Below are 12,103 nucleotides of genomic sequence, written 5' to 3'. Positions count from 1 at the left end.
CTTCTCCGTTGGCAAAGTTGTGGCTGGTGATGCCCGGGACGGGCCGGCTGCATCCCAGGTCGCGCGCCTAACTCGCGGCTCCCATTGGCCAGCCGGCGAAGCACGTGCCAGCTCCCCTGGCTCTATATTAGGGCACTTATTTACCCTCCCAGCCGGCTTTACCATGGTTAAGGGAGGAGGAGGAGGTTCAGAGAGCGCAGCGGGCGCCGTGGCCGCCTCGTAGTCGCCCTGGTGCCCCTTCTCCGGCGCTCTCTCATCTTGCTCAGGGACCCGCCATGAACTCCTTCCTGGAGTATCTCGCGCGGGGCGGAGATGGCTTGAGCTTGGCGACCAAATTCGGGGGCTCCGAGCCCGGTGGCGTGGCTCTGCGGCCGCCCTGTCCCCTGTCAGCAGGCGGGGAAGGCGCCTACCCCACGCCGACGACAGGAAGCTTGCCGGCGCAACCGCAGCAACAGCTGGCGCCTTGCGCCCTGGCGCGCAGCGCTTTCGCGGAAGCAGAGTACAGCTTGCTCCGGCCCGAGGCGCCTTACGCGGCCCCCGGCGGCCCAGACGAGGCCGGCGCTCCCCTCCACTACGCCACCACGTCTATCTTTGCGGGTGGCGGCGGCGGCGCTTACCTCCAAGTGGATTACGGCGCGCTCAGCGACACCTTCCAGCCTTGCGCCAAGGATGCGCCTCCCCGGCCGCCTCCCCCTTCCTCGGACTTCTGCGTCAAGGCCGGCTCCCGGATCGCGCTCAGCACGTTCGAGTGGATGAAAGTCAAGAGGAATGCGCCCCCGAAAAGTAAGTGTCGCGCCTTGGGCGCGCCAAGTGAGCTCTGGGCTGTCTAATGCTCGGGTCCTAGCGTAGGAGGCGACTCTTAGGAGTCCCTTCGCCCCCCAAAGTTAATGGGCATTGCTATTAAAATGGTGTATGTGCGCCATGTTTTGTGATCTATTATGCGGGGCAGGGCTTACCTGGGCCCCCAATATTTGGCACCCTTGGGTCCTGGGTTCTGAGTCTGAAACTGACATGTCCCACCTCGCGCCCCTCCCTCCTGGTTCTGCGATAGTTAACTCGGAAGTGAGCCCCACTGAACTTCGTGGGGCTTACTCCCAAGCACCTGTGCATTGTGCAAGCTTCCATTCTGGAAACAAGTTCTGCTGATGTTGGCGGTACTTTTATTCCATTCAGAAGGAAAAGGGTTTTAAGATCTGGCGGGAAATGAAAGGAAACTTGTTCAAACCCTCCTAAAGCATGGACCTGGGGCTTTCTCTCCCCCCCCCCCATGTAAAGGAACCTTTCCTGAACTTGGATCGCTTCCATCTACCTGCTTCTAAGGCTGTGACCCCAAGCACATATCTTTGGAAGAGCAGCTGGTTGAAAGCCAGGAAACGCGTCTGGGGTGGGGGTTCTTATTGCTTAACATAATTCGTATTCAACCGACGTAGCACACGGTGCATATCCCCACTTTGTCAAGCCACGTCGACTTTGAAGTTAAAACAAGCACACGTGGCGGTTCTTCCGCATAAGCTGATTCGGGTTTCATAGAATTGTAGAGTTGGAAGGGACCCTGAGGATTATCTAGTCCAACCCCCTGCAATGCAGGAATATGCAGCTGTCCCATACGGGGATCCTACCTGCAAACTTTGGCGTTATCAGCAACACGCTCTAACCCACAGACCTGGGTGCGTTCAGAAGCTGTGTGGTTAGAACCAGCGGCAGGTCCCATGACTTGGGCATTAATTCCTTAACAGTTCAACTCTCTTCTTACTCCATGCAGGCAAGCTCTCCACCTATGGATCTCCCAGCCCTCCCAGTGCTGTCCGGACCAATTTCAGCACCAAGCAACTCACGGAGCTGGAGAAAGAGTTCCACTTCAACAAGTACCTCACCCGGGCCCGACGCGTGGAGATCGCCAAATCCCTGGGCCTCAATGACACTCAGGTGAAGATCTGGTTCCAGAATCGGAGGATGAAACAGAAGAAAAGGGAGCGGGAAGGTATGGTCGTCCCTTGCGCTGCTGTGCCTTTTCACAGCTCCACCTCGGAGTCGAGCCCGACACAGCCAGCGATGCGTTCTGCTCCCTCTTCTCCAGCCAATGGCTCGCCCTGACGGCTGTGGAAACACAGAGAGGCGTCAGGAACAGCAGGAGGCTGAAAAGACTCAGGAGAATTAAACAACAAAACTCCAGATAAATCGGAAAGGTCTAAATGGTGTTAAATCGTGCACATTCTAAGACGAGGGGATTGCTTTGTTTTATTTAGAAAGACAATCATTGCACTGATGTTGTTGCATTCCCCTTGGGGAAAAGGCTGGCTTTATCACGTGCAGGATGAAGGATATTTGCTGCTTTTACGCAGAACTCGCTCAAGGCACAAATGGCACCGTCTGACTTGTTTACATTTTATTTATTTGCATTTCAGGGAAAAGCTGCTCTTAGGCCGCTGTGTGCTGCTAAACTTTGTGATTGGCCTTGCTGAGTTTATTTGACCTTAGGCTTGCTTACTCACGGGGAAGTCTCCTGGGAAAGACTAGGGGCAGAAGATCTTAAGCTTGCTCAGCTGGACCTCAGATTGCTTTGAATCTTTGTGTTTTCCTCTGTGTGTGTGTATGTGTGTGTGTATGTATGTGTTTTGGAAATAGAACCCAAGGGTGTGTGTGTGTGTGTGTGTGTGTGTGTGTGTGTATTGTACAAAAGAAACCAAAGATAGAGAGCCATGCGTTTCATAAAAGGGCTGCTCTCTTGCCTTTGAAAAGCCTTCCTTTTCAAACATTAGGCCTTGGTTTGAAATGTATTTTGAAATACTCCAGGGCTTCCCAGTGCTGCTGCTTTGAGGTGCCTGCATGTAAACGCAATCATTAGCTAGAAAGCAATCGTGGGTGACTTGAATTCCTTTTGGTTTGGGGGGCTCGGCTCTGGTTCTAAACAAATCTGTGGTCTCCAGAAACATCCAGCGCAACCAAGTGAGGCTTTCAATAAGAACGTTGGCTTAAGATGGGATTTCCAGTGTAATTAATGTCGTGCCAGTTTTTTTGTTTTTTAAATTTAAATACTGGTTTTAATTTTCCATCAATAAATGCAGTTTCTTGAAAGTGTTATGTAGCAAAGCAAAGAGATTCTGAGATGGATGGACTTCCTTTCCATTGATTGTCACTCTTTGCTTTTGGTTTTGTGTTGGCTCAGCAAAAGGCTTCTCTTAATTAAGTTTTCAGCTGGTTTCTCAAAACAAAGAACTTCTCTTTATGGTTCTTTAAATAGCCCGAGAGGTTCTTTCTTCCTTTCCTTTAACAACAACTTCTCATGAGGCCTATTTTAGTTTTTCATGGCGATCCTTCGTGTAATAAGAAGAAGTGGAAAAGAAGGTTGTGGAATAACAACCAAAGCTGGCACAGGGAGCTGAGGAGTAAGGAGGCAAGAAAAGGCCACTTTATGACTTTCAGGTAACTCCTAGACTTGGGTAATCTTAAATTGGCCACTTGATTTAGTGCAAAGTCTTCGACATTGCCCCTTAGGAATTCGAAGATAAATCGCAGAGTAATCCTAACCAGAACTAATCCTAACCATGTTTGACTGGGAACCCATTTATACGTATATGTCATTTAGTTATATCATTGTTGTTGTTGTTGTTGTTGTTGTTGATGATGATGATGATTTCTAAAGGCATCTGTACATCAACAACTGAATACTAGTCATTTTTTAAAAGAAGAACCCATGCCAGATTCTCAGGTTTTCAAGGGGTCTCTAGGTTCCCATTCTAGGCTTTTTGGAGATGGCAATGTTCCTTTGGAGGGGCACTAAGATCTGCCCCCAAGGGAACAGTTCTATAGAGCGGCACGACTCATGTCTCATGTAAGGAAGTCCAAGTCCTTGGATATTAACGCTGACTAACCTATTCCCAATCCATTAGAAAAAATATATATCAAATCCAAGTATTTTGGCACAGGCCTGCAGTCGCAGCGGAAGTAGGTCCAAGCAGATCCGTTTGGCACTTACTTCCGAGTAAACTTGAGCAGACTTGGCAGCATCTGGGGGCACCAGAGTGGAATCTGTTGCTACACTGCTGCTGAAGGCATGGGTATAGCAGGGGGGGAAGTAGGGGGTAGATGCTCCCCCCCCTAAATCAATCAAAACCAATACAAATCTGAGGTTCTGCCCCACCTAACAAAAGCCTTCTCCCCCAACAAAAGCCTGCCCCCCCCAACAAAAAACATGGCTATGCCTATAGCTGAAGGCCAGTCACACCTGGAAGAAGCTCTTCGATCTTTCATACCCCATTGCCTTAGTTGGTTGGAACTTGCTTAAACAGCTGGTGCACAATCTTTTCTAGAAAGAGGTTGCATGATCTGACTGCTACTTATATTCACATGCACAGCGCGATCCTAAGCAATTTATGGAGAAGTTTGCCTTACTGTGTTCGGAGGGGGGCATCATCGAGTACGGTTGCAATCCTAAACCACTGAACCATAGCTGCCAAGTTTTCCCTTTTCTCGCGAGGAAGCCTATTCAGCATAAGGGAAAATCCCTTAAAAAAAGGGATAACTTGGCAGCTATGCACTGAACTTAATTTTTAATGCTTGATGTTATATTATGTTTTTATATGTGTTCGGAGCCTCACAGAGTGTCTGGGGCAATCCAGTCGGATTTTTTATTTTTGTTTTTATTAATTAAAGAATTGTTTCTGAGGAACCTCATTTAGGTTCTTGTTGCCTCTAGCCTAGGACTTCAGCTTCAGATCTGAAATTACAGATATACCGTTGCCTTTGTTTTAATTTAGGGGAAACCCTGGAGCACAATCTGATCCTTCTGATCGCTGGGAGAGGCAAAGAGCAGACAAAGAGCCCGCACAATGTCTGCCTAAATGTAGCAAGAAAACGGGCTTTAATGTGCAGGGGAATATATTGTAAAATATACGACTGCTTTCATGCCGTCTTAGGCCCTTGAAGGAAGAGGGGTCAAACAGAGTTCATGCGAGTGAAGGGAGGGGGTAGGCTCCTACTCCTGCCAGTATTTCTGAATGCAAGCCTATGAGAGGAGCACAGGTCGAAAAGGCATTGGAGCATAAGCCCAACCGTGGAACCTTGCGTGTAAAGGTGTTTGCTTGAGCTCCGATGTCAAGAGAAGTGAAGTTCTTTCCCCACGGGGATAGGGACAGCAAACGGGCTAAGCCTGTTGCCCTCTCTGTCTTGCCCCACATAAAATCATAGCAGTGATAGGGGACACAAAGGCTCATCCAAACCCCCCGTAATGCAGGAATCGCAGTTAAGGAATCGCTGACAGGTGACCATCTACCTCTGTTTTGGAAAAAAAAACCAACCAATGAAGGAGCACCCACCACCTTCTGAGGTTGTCTGTTCCGGTGTCAAAGAGGCCACCCTAAAGTTCTCCCTAATGTTTAGTCGAAATCTCATCCTGCCTTTCTCTCTGTCATTGCTTCTGGTGTCTCCAGACCAGTCCATGATCCTAACTTAGCCTCAAGATGACAGTGGGTTAAGGGGATGATTTGGTGTACATTACAGAGACTTGGGTGGCCAACTTTTTTGGGGTGTGTGTGGACTTGACCCAGCTTTGCCCAGCTTGATATTCAGTACCCCATCTGTGCAGACTGGAGGGCTGGGAGGTGGGATATTGCAATCCATTCACAGAGCATTCATCTTCTTCATTAGGAAATCAGCCTACTTGGGAGCTGGGTGTGAGGGTCTGCATTTGGTGCTGGGTAAAAATAAATAAAATGGTGCTGTTAGTGTACTCCCCCTCCCACTGCCCCAACAGGAGGTCGTTTACAATGTGGTTTTGGAGGACCCTATTGGGAGAATTCACTGTCCATGTTGGAATGGCCTTGACTTGTCCAGCGCAGGACTTCATGGCCATGATGACAATGCTGGGGTGTCTCTGACTGACTCCCCCAGTAGGAGTGAAATCTGACTTTGCCCTGTACTAGCACTATAGAGGTGTAATCTGAAAACTATTTTATTTGCTCAGGACTTTGGGATATAAGTGGGTATTATCACTGACTCTGCTGCTTCTGTTTTTGAACTGTGGATGATAATGCTGTTTGTTTTTGGGTTGTTGTTTTTTTTATAAAAAAAGTTTTATGATTGTATTTACATTGTGGGATATAAAACTGATGAAATAAAATTAAGTTGCTACACAAATGAAGTGTCTTGTGCTGCTTTAAAGGTTAACTTTTCCCACTCTACAATTACATAGGATTTTGTGACATAGGCATAGCCAGGATTTATGTTGGGGGCAGAACCTCAGTTAGTTAAGTATTGTACTGCTCAGAGTGGCTAGGGCAACCCAGTAAGATGTGTGGGGTATAAATAGTAAAATGATCATTATGGAATGGGACGTCCCTATTTTCGTCGCAGAAATGTTGGATTCGCCGTGTGACAGGCTGTACAGCCAGCACATTCCTCATTTTGTTTCTCTGCAATTGCTTAAAAGCCCAATTACCACAATGCTACAGCAGACCTATTGAAAATGGTTTGGTAGGTACCTCACAATGGAACAATGACAAAGCAGGAGAGTGCTGAGATGTCTGGATTCACTTCAATACTCCTTGGCCAGGGCCAGCCTAACTGCATAAAGAGCTCAAGCAGTTGCTTGGGGTGGCAATAATGTTAGGAATGCTTATGCAGCACGATGCACTCTGAAGAACTGAGAGGGGTCTTGGGAGCTCATGGAGCTCAGGGTAGAATTCTTAGTATCACCAGGTGAGGCTGGGAAAGGCCCCTTTCTGAAACCCCAGAAAGCTGCTTCCAGTCAGCATTAACAGCACTGAACTATATTGACAGCTTCATATGTTCATACATGGCACATCTTTATGGGCTGGCAAAATACCCTGGATTAGTCTGGTTTGCATTTTGCCCCGTGGCACCTCACATCAACCCTGTATCTCAATGAATCCCTTGCTTGGTTTTTCCCATTTGATTCACCTTACTGTTTTTTGCCTTTATTGTTCCCAAGTGGAAGATCCACATAGGCACAAGAAAGGTTATGAGAACGGGAGAGTGGCATGCAGCACTGTAGCTCCCTACAAAGCGCTCTCCTGATCAGCCGCTCACAGTTGCCTACAGCCACTCTAGACTCTAGGCAATTTCCTATTACCCTGAGGGTATCTTTCTTCACTCTTTGACCTCAAGGCAGGATGGGAGAGCTGGTTCTCCAGAGTGCCCATTGAAGCACTCTGCTTCCAGAAGCTCTGAAGCACTTAACCCCCACCCCGCACTAAGGCTACAGTCATAAGCACACACTTTGGAATAAGTCCCAATGAAATAAGAGGAATTTCTTTATGCTAAGTGTTGTGGCCCACAGAGAAGTGCTTCATTAGTGCTTTGTACATGTGTTTCAACTGGGTTAGTGTTAGGTTAGCTGGGAAATTTGACATCCCTCAAACAGAAGAGCTGTGTTGGATCAGATTAATGGACCATGCAGCCCAGTGTCTTGTTTCCAGCAGTGGACAGGTTGTTGTGGAAGTCACAATTAGGTAACGATTGGCTTTCAGCCAGAGAATGGCTGGAAGTCATTGCAGGTTCTAGAGTCCAGGAGTCATGGACAGTTGCTGAGTGACATTGTTAGGTAACTTCCACACAGTAAGAGAATTATTATAATTGGAATCTGTTGAGTTTCTATTGAATTGATGAATAGCTGAATAGATGCTCTTCTGCCTTCCTGGTATATAGAGATAATGGTTGGGGAGCATTGGGAAATCTCTATGTTGCTTCCTCTGCTTTTCCATAGACCAGTCTCAAGTCTCCAAAATCACTCAGAAATTCATGTATTATAAACATTCTAAAAATATTCTTTGAAAATGATTGCTTTAAGCTTCGAAGATCCACTGGGATGCCCTTATCTTGCCGCTTTTATGGCTCATATATACATCTTTTGCCAAATGATGATTTGTTTTGATTTTTGTGTGCTGTTCTTCCAAGAAGAAAGTTGAGTTCAAAGCAGGTCACAACAATAATAAAGCACAAGAGAGGTAAATGACAGGTTAGTCAATATATCCATATGAACATATCAAATGAACAAGAAGATAGTGAAACAGCAACAGGCAATTTAAATACAAAAAAGGATGATCTCCGACATTAGTCATATTCAGAGTAAACCCAAGTTATTCAAGCTCATTGATTTCACTGGGTTTTACTCTGTGATTAATATCATCATCATCATAATCAATAATAATAGTAATAATGAAAAAAGAATGTATCATGAAATAAATACTATCATTTCTAATCAAAGAAGCTTAAAAAATGAATGAGAAGAACTGTAGAAATAATATAAAGTGGGGAAGCTAATGTGGTACCATTCAGATGCTGCTGGAGTCTAATAACTACAATTATCACCAACTAGCATGGCTATTCTTTTGCACAAGCACCACTGAACGGAAATAGCGCAAGAACACAGTAGACACGTTATCAATAGTGGGTTATCATGGGCTAGCTCTCAGATCAAAAGTGGAAACCCATTCATTTCTACACTGAAGGAAGTCCTTCCGTGGGGCTCACTTCCAAGTAAATATGCATAGGACTGCAGCCTTCCACTTTCCCTTATGGTGAAACAAAATTATGGTAGACAAAATTGAGAACTGATAGCCAGTAAAACTTGGCAAGCTCAGACAGTTCTTCCATTCATTTCAATGGTCTTGTGAAGAAGGGCCTATTTCTCGACTGTGACTATTATATACCACCTGTACTGAGACTGTTGCACAGACTTCATCTTGTACATCTTCCTAGAGTTGCCATTATTCCCATTTTACATTTTGGAGAAAGAAGGGAAAGGTATAATACAGGAATTTGCCAAAGGCCACCCAGTAAGCAGAGACGGAACCCTCAAACGGAGAAAGAGCCTTCCGACATGCTGCTCTCTCTCCCTCATGCCATATATTTCCCCGAATAAACAGATGCACATGTTGACCTTGTAGTGGGGACAGCTCTATATCCATCAAAATGACACAGCCCAAATATTGAGACTTGCTTGTAAATTATGACTGAGCCATGCAACTTTTCTTACAGCGGCTGGTGAAGGGATAAGGAATGAGAGAGGCTTTCGATGCCAGGCACTCCTTAAGGATAATTTCTTGCTATGTGATACAGGCAGTTTAATGAGGCCTTATTTGCTGATGAACAACCCAGAGAGTATAAGTGTTAGCTACTGCTCCTTTGCATTATTCTGTCAGCGAGGGGGGCCCAGAGGAATGAGATAATGCAACTCACGTGCCAATTCCTGAATAATTAAATAAAAAATGTCTGTAATATATATGGGCATATACACATGAGACAAATAAATGATAGATAAGGGTCTAGCATTCAATTCATACAACATTAAGCCCAGCAGTTGGGTGCCGCATATGTTCTACGGATGCCAAACAATTGGAAGCAGGTTGTAGGTTATGCTGCAAGGAATTAAAGCCTGGCTCAGAATTCTCAATGGAATTGGAACTCACAGAAAAGGCTTCTGCCACCATCTCCGTGAGTTCTTAACACCTCTTGATTCTCATGTTTATAAGTCTATAACGTCTAGTTGCTTGGCCTTACTTCCCCCTCCCCAGACGCTCTTTTTTTATATATAAAAAAAGCTATTTTACGTTAGGCTACAGCTTTCTTATATCTTACCAGATCACTCTCCTATGTTATACAGAATCATGGAGACACTAGTAAGAAAAGACTCAAAAATGATAATTAGGGATGCCTGAAGATAATAGATAATTTAGCAAAGCAATCTGGTCACTAGATGAAGTGAGAAACGCAGGCCAAGAGCACAGAAACAATAAGCATGTTCATGCAAAAGTACATTCTATTTGTATCAATAGATCTTACCTCCAAACATAATGTGTTTTAATAGCAAACTTGAGTGACTGAATGCCTATTGGTATGGAAATGTAATAGGGCAAATAAGAAATGAGGTAGTGGTTTCTGAATACCAGGGGAACATTTTAGATATGGAGAAGTACATATATATTCACATTAAAAGACAACAAAACATTTAGAACCCCCCCGAAACAACCTAATGATCTGTGAGCTTCCAGGGTTTAGGGAATATCAGTGGCAATTGAGTTTATAGAGATAAAGAAATACCCTTTCCCTCCTAGAAGTTTTGCCAGCACAAGAGGATTGAATCGTAGTACTAAGTGCCTGTTCTAACTGCAACACTTTTCAAATGATGGGAAAATACTGTAAGTTTCCACTTGTATAAACACTGAAGCAGCCTTATATAAAACCACGTTTCACATCTGAACAAGACAGTCCACACGCAGAGAACTGCATTTCTTTTTAGTACAGAAGCAGAAGGTCCTTTCTACCATGACACCGGCTAGAGTGAGGACCATCCTCTGAGAGTTGTCATAATTTGCTTCAGCAATAAACCTATGAGCAAGAAGGGAGAGATAGAGCAAGCAAATGGATGGACTGATGGGCAGCAGACAAAGGGAAAAGAAGGTAGAAGAAGAAAGAGATGAAAACAGAGAGATAGATGGGATGGCTAGAACCTTGGGGGGTCTCCTGTGATAGAGGCCTCCAGAGACACTTGATCTACAAGTTGAGACTTGTTACTTAGTGGTATGTTAGAGTACTCTATAATGTAACACTGTTTACGGAAATATAATTGTTTAAGTAACAAGATGGCAAATGTATATTTGCATCTAAGTCATCCTCAGAGTAGACTCACTGTAAACAATGGACTCAAAAGTTAGTCATGACTGTAATGGCTCTACTCTGAGTATCTTAGTCAGATGCAATCAATTACCTCCTCCATTGCTCTAATCTGTTGTTCCCTTCCTTACCTCAGTTTCTGCCTTTGTGAAATGGTTGTGAATGAAGAACTCTGTGATACAGTGTGTACCCAGTGAGGTGTAGTGCCTGGCAGCTCATCAACTAAGGAGATTCTTGCCTGGATGAGTCAAATCTGGATTCACAAGGACCAATCTCCAGCAGGAGATTAACCAGAAATTATTTATTGGCCATCATTAAAAACAACAACTGGGATTCAATCTCATACTGGCAAACTCAGGTAACACAATTAAACCTGATTTGTAGCTTTTGTACAATAATTCCCAGAATCAGACTTTTTGAGATAAGGAAAATGATGGGGGAAACCACTGCGAAGTGTGGGATAACACTTGCTTTGACACAATGTTGTCTAACCTCCCTGCAAGCGAAACAAAGTGAATGCTCATTAAAACGGCAACATTGTCTAACTTCCCTGCAAACAAATCGAAATGAATGCTCAATAAACAGGTCGTCTGGAAGCACCCTAAAATAAATTTCTCTGCAGCAAACTAGACTTTCCAAGATTCTTTAAGCCATGATAGATTGGTGCAGGGTTATTAATGAAAAGGGCAGCCTGCTCTAAAGTCCAGTTAAACTGAAGCACTTGAATTTGTCCCATCTGGACACTTAATTGTTACAAATTTGTCATTTTAGCTGGGAGAATTAAGTGAAACATTCAAGTTCCTCAGCTGATTGGCTCAAATAGTTTCCAGGGCAAGTAATATTTGAACATTGATTGTGACATACATTGATTAAACCAGTAAACTGGATTAAACAGTGTGTGTGCCTCAATTCAATGCACACTTATCCAAACTGAGTTCAATGGCGCTTACGACCAAGTAAGTGTGTGCCGCTATCAGGTGGCACCTCAAAAGGGCTTGAAATATATGAAGGTGTCTAGTGAAGAATGTTTCCTCACTGCTACTTTCACATATTAACATGCCTGCTGCAAAAAGCGAAGTTACAGGAAACCAGGCAGGGGGCCATCTTGGTAGTGGCACCCACCCCCGTGGAACGCCCTCCCACCAGATGTCAAGGAAATAAACAACTATCTGACTTTTAGAAGACATCTGAAGGCAGCCCTGTTTAGGGAAGTTTTTAATGTCTGATGTTTTATCGTGTTTTTAATAGTTCTGTTGGCAACTGGACAGAGTGACTGGGGAAACCCAGCCAGATGGGTGGGGTATAAATAAATAAAGAAATTAATAATAATAATAATAATAATAATAATAATTGCCAATTCTTAGGGAATGAGGGGTCTTTGACCCAACCCATAAAATATTTGAGGCCCCCCCCCCAAAAGTTGATAGGCATTGCCATTCAAATGCTGTGTGTGTACTGTGTCATGTGATAG

General features: G+C 44.7%; 1 protein-coding gene across 1 annotated transcript; it reads left to right on the top strand.

The window, feature by feature from the left end:
• Positions 1–275: 275 nt before the first annotated feature.
• On the top strand, positions 276–4,063 carry HOXD1 (homeobox D1). Its single transcript, XM_035112413.2, has 2 exons — positions 276–783; positions 1,763–4,063. Exons 1-2 carry the CDS (start codon positions 276–278, stop codon positions 2,092–2,094), a joined length of 840 nt encoding a protein of 279 aa, XP_034968304.1. The 3' UTR covers positions 2,095–4,063.
• Positions 4,064–12,103: the final 8,040 nt, after the last annotated feature.

This window comes from Zootoca vivipara, chromosome 1 (assembly GCF_963506605.1).
Source record: "Zootoca vivipara chromosome 1, rZooViv1.1, whole genome shotgun sequence".
Taxonomy (NCBI): domain Eukaryota; kingdom Metazoa; phylum Chordata; class Lepidosauria; order Squamata; family Lacertidae; genus Zootoca; species Zootoca vivipara.
This window is presented reverse-complemented; position numbering and strand designations above follow the sequence as displayed.